Source organism: Periplaneta americana, unplaced genomic scaffold, assembly GCF_040183065.1.
Source record: "Periplaneta americana isolate PAMFEO1 unplaced genomic scaffold, P.americana_PAMFEO1_priV1 scaffold_21, whole genome shotgun sequence".
Taxonomy (NCBI): Eukaryota; Metazoa; Arthropoda; class Insecta; order Blattodea; family Blattidae; genus Periplaneta; species Periplaneta americana.
Genome location: NW_027185502.1, coordinates 579,251 through 601,493, shown reverse-complemented (window position 1 = coordinate 601,493; position 22,243 = coordinate 579,251). Strand labels below are relative to the sequence as shown.

The window sequence follows — 22,243 nt, the reverse complement described above, 5'->3', positions numbered from 1 at the left end:
ATGGCAGTGTTACGAAACCAGCAAAGATGACGTTAAGCCAGTCTTGCTCTAATAAAAGGTCTCAGAAATCTTTCCGACAATAGTGTGCAAATGGACACATTGAAAGGACAACTGTCTTAAGAGTTACAAACAAGACTTGATCATACGATGACGTATGTTAATGTGTCTTTACTTTAGCCAAATAGATTCGTACAATGTACATTAACACTCAGTGCATGCATGCAGCTTCTCATGGCGAAGCAGCACTAGAGTGCTTAGACAACTTGTCTCAGGTTGGGATTCCCTATCATCTTCTCTGATAATTGGCTTTGAAACAACTTGTCATTCTAGCTGCAAAAAACAGCTAGTGGTTCTGAATACAATTGAATTAAATAAATTTCTTGCCTGTGTTCTTTGTCCAAGAGTCATAATTTTGAAAGGTGCTGCTGCGTCCAAAGACTCTCTATACATCATAATCCCATTTTCTTGAATAAATCGATGCCATTTCACATTTTTCCACATAAACTTTTCGCCGTTATCATTCTTCTCCTTCATTTGCAAGGCATCTTTGAAGAAATCAGAACACTGGTAAAAATTTGCTTCATTTTTATCACTTTAATTGGTTTCTTTCTCCCTGTTCCTCTGACAAGTTGCATCCAATCATGTGGATGATCGATAGACATTCCACTTATTTTCTTTCTTTTTTCTGTCCGAGCTTGATCTGATTTTAAAATCTATATTTTCTCATTTATTTCAGTTCAATATTGCTTACAATAGGTATACTATCACTTACCTCTTGATGAAGAATTGCCAAGACGCATAGAACAGAGTGCTGTGATATTACAAGTCCTTTGCGAAATCTTAATTCACAACTCACAAAAATTTTACTACTATTTAGGAAGTGCCAACACAACATACTTATGAGCTCTAATTTAAAAATTACAATTTAATGCCACCAAACTGTGCTTAAGGAAATAAGTTTACATATTTCCTTTTACCCAAACCAAATTATTACATTAAAGTTCTGTGTCCTTTTATACACGTGGATTTAACAATTTCTAATAGAGATATCTCTTGTTTCCCTTTACCCAACCAAAGAACATGCTTTCAGGATTATAACAGTATATATAACTCATTTTGGCCAAATTTTGACATATTCCCCTTTACCTGAAGACCACAGGTTTTATCCATTACTAACGTCTAAGTTTAATTTTAAATTGTAGCCCTTTTCTTTGTAATGTGTTGTTTGTGAAGAAGTTAACTTCACTCCAGTTTATTTATCGACATCCTGCGAGTCTGCACACAACTGATATTAACGTCCTTGCACTTGTTTATCACTTGTAGTGCGTTTATTTGTTGTAGGGAGAATCTGTGAACGTACCAACTTGAAAATTTGTTAAAGCTCCATTTTAAAATTACAGAGATGTCTATTAATGAATGAATGTATGAATTTTATTGCTGTGCTAATGTTGTCAAGGAGAGAGTGATTTAAAAACTTTTAATTCACTGCTGTGAATGAAGTAATTGTTTAGGTTGCTAAGGATGGTGAAATAAAGACCAGGTTAGATACGAGTAATGGATAAAATCAATTAAAAGTTGTCCAAGTTATTACTTCCATGTGAATAGATAGTGTACCAGAATATTCAAATAAACAATTCATTTCTTTATATAAAAGATAATAGCTTAGAACTAAATCTCCATGCCTTCATGACCTCGGCACTATAACGAAGTTGTGTGGTTGGCACCACGCTCCAACCGCCTTTTATCCCCAGGAAGGATCTATTACTCAGTTTGATAGGAGGTTGAGTACACCTTGGGGCCATTCTGAAAGTTTTGGCAACGAGAAACACTCACGACCCAATTGAGTCTGTAGCCATTCCCAACTGAACTACTAGACGTTATATTCGTTTTTCCGTACTGAAATGATTTTTTATTCCACACAAAACCAATCCTTTGTTACAATAAAATATACTGTGTACTAATCACTACACTGAGCACCAATATTCCTGGGTTAAATCCCAAATCTCTCTGCAGTGCATATGTCACTGTTGATAGTGATTCATCCATCGGATTGGGATATTAAGCCTGGTGTTATTCGACAGAAGTAGGCTACAAGCCAGCACCAGGTTTCCCCTTCTCCCTTCCTCACCCATTCTCTACAATACACTTACACGAACACTTACACACACACACTCACCTAAAAACACGACATAACTCTTCACAGATACACATCATGCATAACGTGGTCTGCCGAAGTGGTGTGCAACTTGAAAAAAAAAATGGGTCACAGTCCTGCCATCTATCTGCAGTATGTGGAACCCGAATCACGTTAAGTGAAGAGGGTAGGCATTAGACACACACGTACCGATACACACAATGTATACAACATTTTCAGAAAATGTATGTGTACCTAATGCCTACCCACTTCACTTGCGTGATTCGCGTTCCGCATATTGCGGATAGATGGCAGGACTGTGACCCATTTTCAAGTTGCACACCACTTCGGCGGGCCACGTTGTGCATGATGTATATCTGTGAAGAGTTATGTCGAGTACTAGGGTGAGTGTATGTGTAAGTGTAGTGTAGGGTATGGGTGGTGATGATGATTATGATAATGAGGAAGGAAGAAGGGGAAACCCGGTGCCAGCACATAGTCCACTCCTATCGAATAGCACCAAGGGGGCCGCCAGTCTTAACATCTCCATCCGATGGATGAATTACTATCAACAGTGACATGTGCACTGCGGAGAGATTTGGGATTTAACCCAGGTATATTGGTGCACAATTGAGGAGCATTTTTGCAAAAGTCGATAGATGCAGAAATCAAGACTTTACAGAAATTACATTAAGTGACAGGATCTATCGAGTTTTGAAAAAATCTGGAAGGTTTGGTAGTCTCTACATACAGTATGAATCAAGTTTTGGTAAATCTGATTTCATAGATTCATTCCGGAGATAGAAAACATACAATATCCATATGTAACTCACTTTAGAAAATTTCTGCATCTATCGACTTTTGCAAAAACGCTCCTCAATATAGTGATTGGAAATTGCGCACCGCCATCTCTCCTAGACCCAAGGGTGAAATTTTACATGAAAACTTAGAAGAAAATGTAAACTACTTTTTATTGAGGTTTCTTTATTCGTTTTTTCATGTTAATATTTCATTTTTACACTGCATGTAAAATTATTTAAACTGGAATGTTTGCCTAATTACACTAGCATTCTACCAGTCATTCTTTATTAATATTATGCATCTGTGCACTGAGGGATACTTCCAGCTCACTTCTTTGGTTAAGGGGTTAGGTACAGCTTACAGCAATAACATTTTGGAAATATTCAACATGTTTTTCCTCCATTACTGTATCTTGTACAATAATAAAAATTAGTATATGTAAAGCACTGTCCTTCTGCTATATGAAAAAATTACTTTTAGATTTTAAAAAAATATTTACATTTTTTTTCTTCAAAATTCAAAATGGTGGCAGTTCACTGTGCAATGATGAAGCGTTTCCCTCATAACTCAAAAACTATCCAACACTGTGATGAAATGTTTTATATGTATTTATGCATGTCATATCTACAATATGATGCAGAATCACTTCTCTACCTTTGATAGATTGTGTGATAAAAAAATAAATTCATTTAAAATATGGTCAAATATCAGTATTTTCTTCTAACACAAAAAAAAAAAATCATTTATTAAGGACTGTAGTTGAAAGAGCATGATATTGTAAACATGGGTTTCAGCAATAAAATAAAAGGGAGAGAACATGAAAAAGTTAACAAGTTTATGAGTTAGAGGGAAATGCTTCATCACTGTACAGTGAATTGCCACCATTTTGAATTTTGAAGAAAAAAGCTGTACCTAACTCCTTAAGTACTGCATTTTAGCTTTGTTAAAACAGCAGCAGCTCTGTTAAAATTTTAAAATGCATGCACACTCGCACACACAAATACACACACACACACACAGATAATAGCTGAGCATTGTCCCAAATCAAGGGCATCTACTGTACCATGGTGATACAAATTGTTACTAAATATATTTTACTGGTCTTAACAATGATAACAATTTTCGACAGAAGGCGTGAAAGTGAAGGCCAACATGGGTTAATAAGCTAAGGATGCAATAACTTCAACAAAAATAAAAAGGACTGAGAAGAATCGTCAAGATTTACGGATGGAAGGTGAGCAACTGGAAACACAGTTGAGAAGAGCAAACTAAAGGGATACGTCCAGAAGTCTGCTCAGACAATTGTACAAGTACCGCTCATTATCAGACTTGGAGGGTTGCAACACCCTCAGATAGGAGAATTTCGACCATGTTATAGGAAACTACATGGACTCCGTAATTGAAGTGGACACCACCATCACTGAACCGTGATTGTAACCTCTGAGAAGTGCATAATTTTGAAATGCACATCAATACCTGTGACTTGTTAACTACTAGAAATGGGGTACAGATCCCTTTCCTTTGATGAGTGCTGTTATGTGTAAAACTAGTCTATTCAAAGCCAATATTTCATTAAAAAAATGTCTGGGGACAAACATGGCAGCTATTTTATTTATTTCATCTCATACAAGAAGAAAAATAAAAAATGCAGTCAATTTCGTGTTGACTGCCTTTTTATTCCATTATTTATTTCAAATAAATATCTATTAATTTCTTTGCTAAAATGATTGTAATTCACGTTCATCATTCTAAGATAAACTGATTTGTGAATACTGAATATGAACAAAATCCGTCAAATAGTTTATACTTTATAAGACTTCCCTGGTGCCGATAATATTAATAATGATCTAATTAAATATGCTTGCAACTAATTAAAGTAGGCCTACCGCACATTAAATCTATTAAACATATCTTAAAATTCGGTCATATACCTAACTGAAAAAAAGGCACAGATATAAATATAACAACTACAGAGGAATCAGCATTTTGTATATAATATGTTGTATTATAAAACATATGCGACAATAATAAAATAAATTACTTGGAAATAATAATAGATATTAATATACTACTTTAGAAGTTCAAGACAGATTCTGAAAATGCAGAGTTTATGCAGAATGCATATTCACAATCAAATAATTAAAATCAGAGTTTAACATAACATGTATGGTTTTTATAGATTTTAAAGAAACTTTTGATAATTTTAATAAAATCACATTATGGATTATAATGAAACAAAAAGGTATAACGCAACATTTAATAGTAGTGATGATGATGATGATAATGATGATGATAATGATGATAATAATAATAATAATAACAATAATAATATATTTGCAAAAATTTAATTGATGGCAGATTGAAAAATATTGAGAAAGAAGAAAAGATGTACAGACCGATTATTTAGTCCTGACAGCTCGACGAGGCAAAAGAGGGGAAGTAATAGGAGTAGAGATAAGAGTGAGTGGTCAGTAAAGGAATGCAGTTAAGCTTAACTGTACTAGAAACATACCGCTATACCGCACACATGACATCCGATCGCTCTGAAGACAAGCGACTGACTAACCCAAACATCCCTTGGCATAACTAAATGGACTCGCCTGACCCAGGCACACACTGCCGGCAACTACCAGGACTAAATAATCGTACTGTAAGATAAAGGTGTCCTTATCACAACCATAAGAGCCATACAAGGAAGACATTATAAATACATTTATCATATTTTCTCGAATACTTCAAGTCCTCGCATAAGCTGCACACCCCACTTTTGAAAGGCAAAAAAATAAAAATAAAACAAACACAAATTTAAAAACTTGAACTTCGAAAAAAATGTATTCACGACAAATTAAAACACAAATACAGTTCAGTTAATAAATTAATATGTTTTGTACTGGAATAGGACGCATTTCAAACCCATCTTATGCATACACACACTGCACACATGTCAGCTGTCGTGTTAGGCTGGTATTCATAGTCGACACTTTATATCACCACTTTGCAAAGTAACACTTTTGACGAAAGTGGCTCTTTCATATTATTGGTATTCATAGACGACTGAAGAAGTGCACTTCACAAAGTGTCACTTTACGCCAGCAAAGTGTAGAGTTACAATTTGGTTGGTAACAGAAGTCCCACAATGCCTTTCAAAACAAGTGAATAAACAATAACAAATTAATGACGTATAACCTACAAATTACAATGCTTGTGATTTGAATTGGGAGCCTAATTGATCGCGCGAGAAAGAAAATATATATTTAAAGTTGTTTTATTTCAGTTTCTAGTTTTGTTGACGATAGTTTAGATTATTTCAGTCAGTTCAGATATATAACATTTTATTAAATAGTTAGTGATACTGCTGGTGAAATTAGGTTAGGTTTTGTACAGTACATAGCTGATCCATTAATTTATATAGTTAGATTGGGTTCTGTACATATCTTGTTCATTGATTTATGTCGCTAAGTTTAATTTTGTATGTATCCGTTCCACTGATTTATATAGTTTGGTTAGATTTTGTACATATCTTCTATTAGTTTATATAGTTAGGTTAAGTTGGATTGAGTAGGTAAAGTTTTGTGTATATATATATATATATATATATATATATATATATATATAATTTATATCGTTAAGTTAGGTTTTGTACGTATCTCCTTCATTGATATATCGTGTTATTTCCTTTATTTTCATTTTTGTCTTTTTCGTGAATAGTGAATAAAAGTAAAAAAAGAATGAAATAAACACATTACTACTGCTATTATTATTATTATTATTATTATTATTATTATTATTATTATTACTATTACCATTTTCTCTCTCTCGTTTCCATTATTGCCTGCTCTTCAGGAATATTTTGAATGCCAAATGTTTCTACAATGCATAATAAAATAGGCCTAATAGTATGAGATCTCTTTTCATGGTGAGGTTATGACTGCACATGAACTAGAGACAGTAGATGTATTGCTTACTGGCGTGAAAATATATATTACCGGTATCAAAACAGTAATGGTTATATCAACATCAAGATAAATCTTATCTCAAAATACAGGTAGTCAACAAAAATCAAAATCATTTTAAACCCAATATACGAGTAATTATGGAATCTGCTTAGAAGGCAGGCACTTGAGATCTCTCAATGCTAATTTATAGTTATGCCTACATTAGATTGAAGTTAGTTTAATATTATTTAAGTTAACAAATTCGTTTCAGTAATAAAAAAAATAGATTATATAGGCATATGTACCTACATATCACTTCATCGAATTGAGGTTATAAATATACGAATGTTACTACAGAAATATCTGAACTATAATATTATATATATATATATATATATATATATATATATATATATTAATGTATGGTACATATCTGTAGCATAGAATTTTAATGCAGTCAATAACTGTATTATTGGAGGCACTGGCAAACCTCTATTATTCGTTTTTGTCAACCAGTCATCGAAAATATAAGCAATCTCAATAAGTTTCTTTATCAGATTGGAACAGTTTTTAAAATTCTATATCATTATAAAATTCCACGGGATTGTCTTTAGGCATATCCCTAATGTAGCGCTTTTGTACATTGTCCACATTGTGCCATCTCTTCCTCACGTTCTAATAATCGACAACTTCCTAGACGTACGCCATTTTTCTACAAAGTGTCACTTTCGGCTCAAAGTGTGGTCGGAACTACACTTTCATCCAAAGTGTTCCTTTGCACCAAAGTGTCGACTGTGCAACGGAAAAGTGATACTTTGCGTCTTCCAAAGGACACTTCAATCGAAAGTGTCGACTATGAATACCAGCCTTAATCTTAACATGATATCCTGAAACATTATTAGCATGCATTACGATTTCCATGTTCCTCCGGATCTTTGATCATTTTAAGATTTTTGCTGTAAGTAAAGGATCACAATCTCATACTTTAGTGGTACTGATTTTCTTCTTAATTCAGCTATCCACTTTTCAATGGTTGCTTCTAATTCCTGTTCACCATAAGGATCTATCATTCCACTGTCCACCTTCTAAGTCGAATTTAATAACTTTTTTCACACTACCACACCAACTTAAACGAGTTCTTCCTCTTTTCCTTCTGTCCTTGTGGGGGACCAATGAATTATCCATCTGGGCCATCTCTCCTCCTCCATTCTTTGTACATGACCATACCACTGCAGTATCCGTTTTTCAGTCCTGTTTGCTACAATTTCTCTTGCTTCCATCTCTGCTCTAATAAAATCATTTCTTACATGCTGCAACCGAGACACTCTCATACTTCGACGTAACCCATCCATCTCAGTGCTCTCCAACTTTTTCCTCCATCTGTCATTCAAAGTCAAAAACTCTGACCCATATATAAGGACACTCTCTACCACTGTTTTCAAGATACATTTCTTAGTTGCTTTTGTCATTTCTCTGTTCCAAAGGATACCATTCAAGGATCTAGTTATTTTTCTCTTTTCTAGTTATTGTCCTTTTCACAAGTACCAGAACTATCTATAATTGATCCTGAATATTTAAACTGGCTGACATTCTTAATTGTTACACCATATACAACCAAGTCCTCTCCTTTCCCTCCAACAACCATATATTTTGTCTTCATAAAACTCACTTTCAATTCGTGTAGTCTATACTCACTTACAAGCTTGCGGAACATATACTCAATATCTTACTGATCTTGTCCTACTATTACCTGGTCGTCGGCAAATAGCAAGGTATGCAACATATGGTTATTAATATTGATGCCCATACCTCTGCATGAGTCATTCCATTTCTTCGAGGCATTCTCTAGGAAGATTTTAAATAAAGTTGGTAACATTCCACACCCTTGCCTCAAACCTTCTGTAGTACAAAATTCTGCTGATAGATTTTCCCCCCATTTTGACACATACTATATACTTATACATTCTCCTTATGAGGTCTATGAGAGGATTTGGGACTGCAGTTTTTTGTAGGGCAGTCCAAAGTCGATTAACTGGTACTGTGTCATATGCCTTTTCTAGATCAATGAAGATAAAATGTATCTCTTTTCCTTTGGTTAACATTCTTTCCATCATCTGTCTAATTGTAAATATATGGTCTACACAGGACTTGTCTGTTGTAAATCCAGCTTGTTCTTTGGATATCTCATTTTGTATTAAAGACTCCAATCATATCTTGATTATTTTACTGAGTATCCTATCACTGATGCCAAGACATTGATACCTCGATAATTCATTGGGTTCCTCTTTGTATATTGTACTTATATATGATAAGGTCCATTCTGGTGGAATAGTATCACCCTCTATGATCTGGTTGAAGAGTTTGGTTAAGATGGTACTGATTTTGAGAATTGAAAATATAAGACACACAAACTATACATTTATCACACTTGAACTTGATTCTGACACCTGTACTGCTAATTCAAATCCCAATTAACAATGTTAACAATACTGACATACTCACGTGAAAAGTTAGTGGTATGTACTATCACCTTAGGAGTTCCGCAGGAGGAAAATTGGGCAATGTTGCCAACTTTACTTAGAATAAGCCAAGTACCCGTATTTTTTACTTGTATATTTTGGAAAGAAAAGTGCGTGGGGTATTCAAGAAATTACATTTAATTATGTGTGTGGCACAATAAAAAGATAACTTAAGAATACTGGAAAGGAAACTAAACTAAAACTGTATGAATTAATGGCAGTTAAAGTGAAGTTCAGAATTATGGAATTAAGCAAGAATAAGGAAAGAAAAATTGAGGCCGAAGAAATTAGATTTTTAAGAAATGTTGCTGGATATACTCTACTAGACAAGAACAGGAACAAGAATATCAGGAGAGAACTCAATATCTGCAAATCAACAAATAAAAATATACACCAATACAGAAATGCTGGAAGGAATATGGAGGTCAGATACAGGAACACCACATTATGAAATTAACATTAAATTATAAGGATAGAAGATATGTTGGCCGACTTAAGAAGAGGTGGGTACAACAATTCTAATTCATGACATTTGGAACTGGCCATGCAAGGCTTAATCCCTGAAAATGATGATGACAACGAGTATGATGATAATTAAATTAGTTTCCACACATTCAGCAATATCGCAGAAATTATGAAAGGTATAAACAATATACCCTTACCCTTTTTATTCTTTATCTTATTAGGAACAAAAAAGTTTATTAGGACACTTGTTGTAGAACCGACCTGAGACAAGTTACAGAGTTACGTCATACATCTTGAAATGGTGACTTTGCACAGGCTCTCTGCCACAGATTCAGACAAAACACCTCTCACTCATAAGCTGTACATGCTCAGTAGTCATGCTGTTCCTTCATTTAAAATCTTACGGACTAGGATATATGAACTTATACCCCTCCACTATACTGGGTGTAAAAAAATACATGCTACAAGGCTCGGTGGTAGGTAAGTGCATACTACGTGGTCATATTTTGTTAATAAACTCATGTCTGGAAACACTTTGTTTACATGCTAACATCTCTGAAATGTGGAGGAGAATATAGGCAGTATGGATCACAAAAACTAGGAAAGAAGTACAGTAAAAAAGACAATTGAAATTAAAATTGCACCCATGTCCAGAGACCCATCCCCAAAAGTCTGGCCCCCTCGCTCACCTGACCTGACACCATTGGATTTCTTTGTACATGGAAACCGAGACTCCCATGGAGACACAACAAGATCTTATGGCACGAATTCAGGTAGCAGCTGGAGTCATCCGAGATATGCCAAGAATATTTCCAAGAGTTCGACATGACATAACCAGGAGATGCACAAAATGTATCGAAGTTGGTGGCAGCCATTTAGAGCATCTTCTGTAGTTGATTAAAATAATGTTTACTTGCAGTATTTCAATTGCCTTTTCAACTTCTTTCCTAGTTTTTGTGATCTGTACTGCCTATGTTTTCTTCCACATTTCAGAGATGCTAGCATGTAAACAAAGTGTTTCTGGACATGGGTTCCTTTAACAAAATATGATCACGTAGTATGCACTTACCTACCACCAAGGCTTGTAACTTTCTTTTTACATCCTGCATATGTTGTTAAAAACTTGCTACACTACATTCATTTAATACAGTTGGTATTAGCATTGTGCATTATAGGCACTATGTTTGATTCAAGTTTGTCAAGTACAACGAAGTTCGATATTTGCCAATATAGGAGGAGGCTGTCGTGTTTGTTCCATCTTGTTAAAAAATATTCTCTGTTCTCCCCTCCCACCCATTCATGTTTTAACCGCTTAAGCATTTTAGCACAGATCTTGCGATTAGTTTTTCATATGAAATAAGACGAAATTTTTAATGTCTTGTTATCTCTCTCATGTTCAAACATTGCAGACACTAACTGGTACAACTTCTACAAACTGAAGCACCACAAAAGCAGTATGATTGTCGCACGTGATTTGAGAAGAATGCTCAACTATGATATGATTCCAATTTTAAATCTTGTTCACATTTTTGTAAATAATTCATAAATAACATCTGAACCACATTACTGTGAATGGATATTTAGCATTCAAACACTAAAACAAAAATTATATCAACACATTAATTGTTCATATATGATTAATTAAACAGTGACTATATATACACAATTCAGATCTAACAAATATTTAAATATATTAATTAAAAAAAGTCAAATATTCCTAACTTAAATATATTAAGCTCTTCATGAAACTGTTCCCTCATTTACCTATCACAGCAGCCATAATATATATTCAGAAATTTGTCTTGTATTTCTTTAGCTCCACCTTCATGTGATGAATATTCGTCAGCTGCGCACGAGCATTTGCTGTTAATAATTTTTGGAAACGGTGATAGTACTGTACCAACTGGGTGAGAGCCAACTGCAGAAGTGAGGAACCAGTCACCAAATTGGGAAATGAAGCCAGGATCTCTCGATTCAACTCCTCCAAAGATTGTTTCCATCCCGCAGAGAAAGACTGAACAAGTGCCAATGCTTTTTCTGGAAAGAAGATATAAACTTTTAACCTTTCAGAACATTTTGCAAAATATACAGTCATTAGGACTGGCTATGTTTACTAAATTTTGAGCTCTCAAGTTCCAGTCATCACTCATCAGGAAAAATGAGAGGATTCAGAAATAGGTGGCATACCTCTTGTTGTATAGGTCTATGCTTTGTGTCACCAAATCCTATCATCGGAATTTCAATTCTCTCATTGAAGGGTACACAGGAATAACGATCAAGGTCCATTTCAGAAAGTTTCGAAAAAAAAAATAATTTTAAAGTTTTAGTATTTAGTTATATGTGTATATAATAGAAATTGACGTGGTGGAATGTAAAGAACGATTATTTCTTATTAATTATACAATGCCATTTTGTTCTAAATTTGGATGGCAACAATGGAAAATGCAATATAAACAAACAATGTGTAAACTTCAAAATAAGAACGATCAAGTTCCAAATATGAATCTTCGAGATACATGGGATACAGCGTGCATTATAGTGAAACACCACTTCTACCTCAGACATTTAATTTGCTTTTGATCGTTTTATATATAATTTCAAAATATAATTCTCCTTTTCCTTTCATTGGTCTTGTACTGCAGGACTGCAGAACTGCTTCTTTATTTGAAAGTCATTGAATGTTGCCGTTTTCAAATCTAATAATCCTTGGCGCTACAGCTCATGACCGACCAGCCAGTTGCTGGCCTCACGTCCACATGCCGAAACACAGGTGGACGATCATCTAATCAGAATGGAGGTACCGTGTGGTTAGCATGATGATCCCCCAGCCATTATAGCTGGCTTTTGCAACCGGATTTCGCTACCAATCATAGCTCCCCAAATGCATCATGATACTGGGTGGGCACCGGTCCCATACACTGGCCAAAATTTCACGAGAAAATTTCTTTCCCCATGAGGACTCAAACCAGCACGCATTCTGTAATGCGAGTCTTAGGCAGAACGTCTGAGACCACAACGTCACAGTGCAGGACTTGAAATATGTCATCATATAAAGCAGTTGAACATTTTCAACTCTTTCGCATTGTTCTTCTTCTGATTTCTTTTTAGTGGCTTGAAATATAATTAAAATAATGTTAGAAAATGGCTATTATAGACTAATTTGGATGTATAATAGCATTTGAAATTAAAATGCTATAAATAAAATTAAAGATAAAATAATTTTGACAAATAAAATAGAAACTCACTATATAGCTTTCATATCATCCGCTTGATGATAATCAGGAACATATTTTTAGTACGGTATCTTATTTTACATTGTAGATTGCAATGGACCTCTAGGCGAAAGGGCTTTCTTTTTGCAGTAGCTATTCAGAAATTCTCCCCATCCATAAAGTACTTCTTCTATCTTGTAATCAACTATGAAGAATGGTTCAGGTTCCTTCCTAGGATTAGCAATCTCATGTCACATAGTCATCAGGAAACTCACATCTTATCTTCTGGTTTATAAATTCTACATTATTATTGCACTTGAGGTACGAATGGCCTCTTATTGGAAATGTTGCCAACAAACAAAATTTCTTCACTATATGCACTAAGAAATGGAAAAATCGAATCACAATAAAATTTGTTATTCTGTCATCAGCAGGATTCATAGAACATATTGAATTTACGCATAGAGTCAGGCAAAATTTCAAAACAGGAATACCACAACATTAAGCATACTTCATCATGCGCTTTGTTCGAAACCGTTCTGGACTTGAAAGGTATCCAAACATTCAGAACACTTTACCTCATACAAAGTATCTCTTTTCCTCTTATGTAGTTCATTTTGAGTCGCTGTCGTTTTTGCCTATTCAAATTGTGTACCTGAGTTGCATCTTTATAGTTGTTTATTTCTAATTCAAGTTGAGATATATTGGTTCTAAATTTATCGCAAATACATGCGTCACTTCTGAAATACCCAAAACTTATGCTGACCTCATAGTATTTACAATGATGTCCTGTCAGGTGAGCATTCTATGTAGCACAGGAAGCCATTGGATTTCATTCACTCATTAATCTACTACTTTCTATAAGTAAAATATTCTGAGAACATCACAATCCTCAACACTTAAACAAGCGTCTTCTGTAATTTATTTGATTCATGATCTGTATTCTTTTTGATGAGTTAGAAGTACATCAAAAAATTTTATTTTCTTTGTACTAGCATTCTGCATAGCTATATTCTCTGTTATTTCTGATACCTCCATTTCACTTATGACTTAATTTTAAGACAACATCTGGAACAACTAACACAAGCCTGAAAGAATGTCCATGAAACAAGCTGCAAATAAGACCTTGTTTACTTTAGTGCAAAAAATAATCATTGCATTCTTACTCAACAGTGCAAAAAGTAATGAAATTGTCATCAGTGGCACAGCCAACGGGTGGGCCAGGTGGGCCTGGGCCCAAAAAAATTTATGAATTTTTAGTTTTTTTTTTTTTTTACGGAAAACACTCAACATCAAAAATAAACCATGAATCCAGAGCAATAATTAAGACACCTTATTTTATTTGGTTTATTTAGACCATGTTCTTGCTCTTGCAAATTCATTATCGGAAGCACCTCAGTCTTCAAAAATGGATATTAGTAAATGTTCGTCCCTCATTAAGGCAATGATAGAAAACTTTTCAAAGCTCCGAAACGGAGAAAAATTCGAAGAATTTTATTCTAGTGCTGTTTGTATGACAGAAGTTTTCGGAATCAGTGTCTCTGCACAAGAAAAAAAGAAATCATTGATCACCTCAAATGCCACAGGCTCATGTCAGTAGATTTACTGGCATGTAAAAGAACAGGACAAAATTCTGGCACACCAGCGATGCTCATATAACCTCTGCAATTGTGAGCGTCGTTAAATAAACCATAATTAAATTAAATCAATCACCTCAGTCTCTGGTAAGAGACTATTTCGTTACTGATGATGGTGACGCTATGCTGAAAAGTTACGATTCAGAACAACAAGATAAGATTTTGCTGACAGCAAGTTTATATAATATACTTGATATTGTCATATCAGAAATGAAAAGATGGTTTGAAGAAAATTCTGTTTTCTGCGAAGCAGTATCAGTTGGTGATCCAAAGTCTTCTGATTTCATGAACTTCAAGATGCTGCCAGAACTGGCTGACTTGTATGGATCTTCAAATTTTGTGTTAAACATAAACAAGGAACTTCTAGAGAAAGTGTTCCCTGTGAGTATTAAATCAAAACATGTGTGTGACCTATATTCTAAACTACAGAACATAAGCATGGGTTTGGCATTCCAGGAACTACTCCAAGTTTTACAAATTATAGGCCTACTGATCTGTCCCATCACGACTGCATCCGCAGAAAGGAATTTTTCTGCATCATGACGAATAAAAACTTATACCAAGACAGCCATGTCAAGCACAAGGCTTTGTAATCTAGCAATTTTATTCATCGAGAGGAAGAAAAGTTGTAATATGTTGAAAGACTCATCGTCAGTGGTCAACAGATTCGTGCTAGGAAATCTCGACAGCTCCAGATCAACTTATGAAGCGTTTGTATGACTCGCATGATTGTTTATCATAATTTTGCATGTTATTAAATAAGACTTCCGAGAATGAGTTTCAAAAGAGTTGACGACAGTGCCACTGTCAGGTACTTAATAAGATCCTGTCCTGTAAACGCAGTACCAATCTAAGATAATAGCTCGACCATTACCTTTCTGATCACACAAGTAGAGCCACAATAATTTTGGTGTCAGAACTGATCATAACAAAACTGATGACCGGTAGAACCAGCCATAACAACATGTTGGAAGTATCGAATATCTATAGTGGCAGTAACAAAATCAAATGATATGCAACAAAGATACTCACTTTCATGATTTTTCAGTTCATCTGCTTGTCCCTTGTCAACCAGCACTTCACCTTCCTTCACAAACCGCAATATGCCACCAAAGTGAGGTGACAAGATTTCTTCCACATATTCTGCACTGCGAGTATTGAACTGTTCATGGAAGCCTTCTGCCTCTTTAGAATTGTCCCGAGTGTGTTCCTTAATGCAAACATCAATACTTTACTTTACATTTGTTTGTTTATCAACTGTCCGAAGACAGGTCTGAACCTCATTAGTGACATCAATAAAAGTGCATACACACATAGGGAACAAACAATGAACTAGTGATGAAGCAAACTTTCACTGTTTGGAGCAACATACAAATAATCAGCAAATGGTCAGGGAACATTCGTGTTTGCTGGTTATTCGCAATAATGGTAGATGATTTATTATAGTAAGTGCAGCAGTTATTATGGGCTGTCTAACAAAAATTAAGTTGAAAAATAAAGGGTGATTGTGATAGATTACACTATACAAAAGTCGCAATTGGTATAGAATAGAAGCATTGACTTGTTTAATTACTTACGTTAAATTCAGTGGGATAGTTTTAAAACTTCTGTCGAATTTCAGCAACAGACTTTGAAATGTTACTATGCAAAATAGGCTAACACTTTGCAAGAAAGACAGACTGGTGAGAAGCAATACCTGTTCATGAAAGATTAGCACTAACACTTCAATATCTGGCAACAGAGGATTCGTATATAAGTTTTATGTATTTATTCGAAGTTTCCAAACAGCCGAGTTCCATGATTTTTCCAAAAATTTCCTGGTCCCGAAATAATTCAATAAGGTTGATGCAGACTGTATTTATAATTTCTGTCACCTCAGGCAACTAAAGAAATGTTGCCCCCTCTACATAAATAATGATATATGAAAATTAGTCAAAATGAAAACAGAGAATCGAATAATCAATATTCAAATAGAATTAATTAGTAAAAAGAGAAAATAATACAAAAGAAATAAAATTAAATATAACTTTAAATGTCAGTAATGTATTACAGTATATTCAGCGATCTTCTAGAGGGGCTTGTTGTTTCACTCCTTGACTGGTGAAATAGTTACTTCATTCATTGCTCAGAATGCTGGATCTAATTTTACTTATTTCATTTCCATACTCATCAGTCATTATTTTAATTACATGGGTGCTGATCACTACTGACATTCATTTCACTTTCATTATTGTACTTATTGTTAGTTTAGAAGATGTATCACATAACAGTGACGATGTACTCACATCAGTTTTTGAAAGAATACCTCAGTCTCATTTTGAACAACTGTGTCTTACAACATAAGCACTTTTTGTTTCTTTTCTAATTATTTTAAGTTTTCACTGTTTTCTATATTCAGCCTCAATTCTTTTCATATCCGAACTTAATAATACTAATAACTTAAAACTTCATAATTTAACAACTGCCGACAGTCATTTTAAACCTGTAACTTGTGTACTAGTTCATTTCAACTGATAATAACAATAATAATAATAATAATAATAATAATAATAATAATAATAATAATAATAATAATAAAATTTCAGGTATTTAACCAATAAGTTACCAATTTTTGCATAGAACAAGTATTATTTTGCTTTAAATGTTATGAGCTGCCATGTAAAAATAAGTACGGTAACTTACAAGCTTTAATTATGTGACGCACATGTGAAATAAAGCTTGTATATTATAATCAGACAACCTTACTACCTTTTACTAATTAGTTAATTAATTACATCCTGTTCGCATATAGTATAAAATACCTATTGTTCGGATATATAAAATTAATGTAAAATGTTTGTCATAAATGCACATGTGTATAAAATTTCTCAAATTTTCACAGCTTGAGTATGGTACTAATCCCAAAAATTTGCCATCCAGTGCCATGGCTCATGTTGGTCCATGCATAAATATGGCCCTTTGTTGATGACATCTTCTTCAATCCATTCCAGTTTTGATATACTAGTACTGGTTTGTGAAACAACAAACTACAAAAAAGTGACAAATCCCATCCACAGTGAATACCAATTTCCTTTGATGTACTGACAAGCAATGGATCACATACAAAGCAAACCAAATGACTGGTTTACCTTCGCTGTACGTCCACATGTTCCGAATTCAGTCAGCAAATGCATTTGTTCATTGTTCGGTCGCTATATGGGCTTAAAACTAGTGTTGTGGGATTTAAACGATTACTCTAATCAATTAATTGATCAATTTCTGTTGTAAGATTAATCGATCAAAAATATTTAATTGATATTCCTCTCTCGGAAATTGCTTACTTAAAAAGCACAATAATACTGTTATTTTTTTTATTGCAAAGCAGGTAGCGTAGGGAAAATCTTTGCACAAACACTTCAGAAAGAGATGCAAATATGAGGACAGTGACCTAGTCTACCTCTATTGAAAGTTGAAACACAATACGAAACCCTTATTAAGTTTTATGGTTTTCCAAGAAAACTTCCACCTTGTTGATAGCTCATCTTCCTAGCATATGAAATACATACTTTTCTGGGCTTGTCTCCCTCATCCATTTCAAAATAGCCATGTCTATACTGTGTGCAAGTGAGAGCATAACTACCTTCTTCTCTTTTTAAAATCTGGCAATTCAATTACAACAGGGGCCAGTCTTCTGTTTCGACCATTGTACTTTTGCAGTTGCAGTTTCTGTACTGAGTTGGTATATGAAGGTTGTGTGTTTAGTTTGAAAAAGAAAAAAAAAAATCAGTTTTCTGTGGTTTGTGAAAAGTGTAAACTCCATTATATCATATGAGAATTTGAGAGGCAAACTTGGTGAAATGTTAGGATTTAAATTAAACGATCGTGGAGAAGTGCTTGACAGAAAAAAAGTTTTTTCGTGTTTAGTGATGCAGGAAACATTGTTACTAAACATAGAGCGGCACTTAATTTGGAGCATGTGAATGCACTCACATGTTTAAAATCATGGATGAAGCAGTATTAACTAGATGAGTCTTCATACTTTTTGTTATTTATGTTTGTCTCAAAAATTCCCAGAGAAATTGACACAATAAATTATAAGCCTCGTAATAAATATGTTAATAAGTAATTAAAATAGTTGTTCTGTAATATAACAATACAATATATACAGATATACAATATTTAATACTTATGCTAATCACCTAACACAAGTTGAGTGGCTCAGTGCCAGACTTGCCTAAACCACAATTACACTGAAAAGAGTTATTCAAGTCTAAATTTGGACGTCATTTTTTTAAATAATCACATGTCAAAAGAAAATTATTTCTCTTTTACCGTAATCTAGTATGTATCTAGTTCATGTAAAAAAGTAAGTTGAAAAATATCATTAACCCAGAAATGTGTTAACTGTAAAACGAATTATAGGCAAGTTTAGCCCTAAAACAAATTATATTTCAAGCCCAAACATGTGGCATAGGCAATGTTAGGCAAGTTTGGCCCTCGTAAAAAAAATTTAAAACCCAAATAAGTGGGATATGCAAGTTAGGTTCAAAAGTATAAGACATTAAAATCATTGCAGGTCAGTGGTATGATGCCCGATTTATTGGACTAATTAACAAAGTTACGAACTATAAATCTTTGGAACACAAAGAAAAATATGGAACTCTTTATTCATTAACCCTGTCAGTTGCTTCCAAGTCTGGATTGTTGAAACCTTCTCCTCCTACTTTCAGATTTCGGTAATAATGGTGGTAAATTGGAGGGATATATTTGAGTAGTGACATTAAATCTTTCTTCTTCTCTTTCGTGATTGGCCGACCTCTGGGATACAGGAGATTCAATTTCTGAGAAAAGTTTCGCGATGGGCGCCCTCAGAGCCCTTTCCGTGCTATATCAACCACATCAAAATCTATGCAGTCAGACACACTGTATGTTTTGTAGAAAAGATTCTTGGGTTCATCTTTCCGAAACTGTAACCATCGAATCTTGAGCCATTCCACTTTTTGTTTATTTTCTGATATCTTTCTGTCTGTTATTTCATTTTCTAAAGTATCTGAACTATATAATAGTTCGCTAGTCATACGATGGACCTGAAATTTTGGATTTCTTTTCTTCGCATCAGCTATTACTCTTTCCCACTTTTCAGGAACATATACTTCGTGATAGCGTTTAGACCTCTTGATGACTCCAAAGTCTATAACAGATATCAAAACTGTGGCCAGGAATTAAAAATTTTTGATTGATCACTTGAAGGATTGGATGGTTTTGGCAATACGTAAGATAAGAAGAGAGCTGTTCTGCCCTCCACAGCTGTCACTATAGAGTGTAAGAACTTTGGTTGTCTGTGGGAGAAAATTGTTGATATGATTGAGAAGGCATGCCATTTCGAACTCTATAGTCATCTAAAATGACAAAATAAAATGGTACATGTGGTGACATAAGCTGTAAATTTTAGCCAAACAACAACAATTATTCGTACTTAGCACTAAGCTTGCCAAACCAACCTCATCAAGGGATTTTAATAGATTTGATTTCGTAAAATACTACCTTTAATTATGTTTCATATGCATGCAAATAGAGCTAAACTTGCTTACATTATAAAATATTAACTGAAAATATCCAACAAAAATAGTGCCTAACCCTCTGCATTTCTTATAGGTTTTGAAAAAATGTAAGAGACAAACTTGCCTAAGCATCACATTATATAAACTTTGCAAAAAATACAATTAAAAATAAGGGTTATTTACAAGAAGTCGTCGCTGAACGATTCACATTATTTCCAGGTTAGTTGAATCAACTCATCTAGTGAACGACATAAATCTTTAAAATACTAGATGTCTCTATCCCTTCTCCTCTTGTTACTTGTGAGCCGTCCCAAACCCCGACCTCCACCCGTAAGAGCGCCAGTCCTTATATACCCGTCAGTCAAGGCCTTCTGACAAATAAAAGCAATTGACAATAGATACCTCAGTCATGACAACCTCATAAAATATCCTATCAATTGAATAATCGATCTTGCTACGTACAACATAATTATATTATATTATTACCCATTTCAGCGAGTACCAACGACCACTGCAAAATACGATAATTTGGTCCAGGGAGCATTCTCTTTTAGCACAAGGATGATTTATGTAACATGTTTCTAAATTATTAGTCTTTTAAATACCGATACATTCTTTAATAAATCACTGAAAAACAAATGTGAATATAGGAAGTGGAGTGAGTACGAAATTATTATTATTATTTGGCGCATCATTTTTACGTAAATAACGACAAATAAAAAGGGATTATTAGCAAGTACGTACACTGGGTTTGTCAAATGCGCATCACCATGCTTTCCAAAAGGCACTTTTAAGTGCCCGACACCCCGCTTTTTACATCATGTGCTATACGTCGGATCATCATCGGGGCTTGCAGCCCCGATACCCCGCTTTTTTCATCATGTGCTACGCGTTGGATCATCATCGGGGCTTGCAGCCCCGATACCCCGCTTTTTACATCATGTGCTACACGTCGGATCATCATCGGGACTTGCAGCCCCGATACCCCGCTTTTTACATCATGTGCTACACGTCGGATCATCATCGGGGTTTGCAGCCCCAATACCCCGCTTGCTACGTGCAAAACAATTATATTATATTATTACCCATTTCAGCGAGTACTGACGACCACTGCACAATACAATAATTTGGTCCAGGGAGCATTCTCTTTTGGCACAATGATGATTTATGTAACATGTTTCTAAATGCTACGTACAACATTATTTTATTATACTATTATTACCCATTTCAGCGAGTACTGATGACCACTGCAAAATACGACAGTTTGGTCCAGGGAGCATTCTGTTTTGGCACAAGGATGATTTATGTAACATGTTTCTAAATTATTAGTATTTTAAATACCGGTACATTCTTTAATAAATCACTGAAAAACAAATGTGAATAAATAGGATGTGGAGTGAGGACGAAATTATTATTATTTTTTATTTTTTGGCGCATCATTTTTACGTAAATAACGACGAATAAAAACTAACATGCCACATAACATTATTTTAAGAAATACAGGAAACAAGCATAAACAATATTCACCATTCTTAATGATCGGGGGATAGAAGAAAAACGTATGGAATAGAAATTACATACAAATGTGCGTGTAATAAACAATAAGCAAACCATCTTCGATTAATCATTTCAAAACAACGTGAATATAGCGTGGATTGTGTAGGAAAATAATTTCTTATATGTTGCTTCCAATGTGCATCATTGTTAACTTATGAAAACAAATGAAAATTAACATGGCATATGAACACTATTTGAAGAAAGATAGGAGATATTAAATAATATTCATCGTTCTTAATGATCTTTGGATGGAAAATAACAATGAAATAAGTATAAAATAGAAATTACATACAGGTGAGCATATAAAAAACCGTAAGTAGAATTATTTATTTGATTAATAAGCTTAAATTACTCCAGGTTTAGTGTGTTGTGTAACAATAGACAATGGAATCGTTCACAGAAGTGAACTATAAATGATGTGAATCGTTCAGTGCATCCATCTT

The 22,243-nt window shown here is 34.3% G+C and overlaps 1 protein-coding gene across 7 annotated transcripts in view; it reads right to left on the bottom strand.

The window, feature by feature from the left end:
* Positions 1-6,528: 6,528 nt before the first annotated feature.
* LOC138693796 (vacuolar protein sorting-associated protein 52 homolog) overlaps positions 6,529-22,243 on the bottom strand; it is a 58,358-nt gene continuing 42,643 nt past the window's right edge. For 5 of the 7 annotated variants that reach the window (XR_011330459.1, XR_011330460.1, XR_011330457.1 and 2 more), the window contains 2 exons: positions 15,736-15,913; positions 6,529-11,891 (listed from right to left, as the gene is read on the bottom strand). Coding sequence is in view for 1 of the 7 variants with exons in the window: in XM_069817592.1 (XP_069673693.1) it covers positions 11,644-11,891; positions 15,736-15,913 (426 nt within the window). In the remaining 6 variants the exon portion in view is untranslated. Of the gene's footprint in view, positions 11,892-15,735; positions 15,914-22,243 lie in introns of those variants that run through there. The other 2 variants (XR_011330454.1, XR_011330455.1) reach the window with 1 other exon arrangement.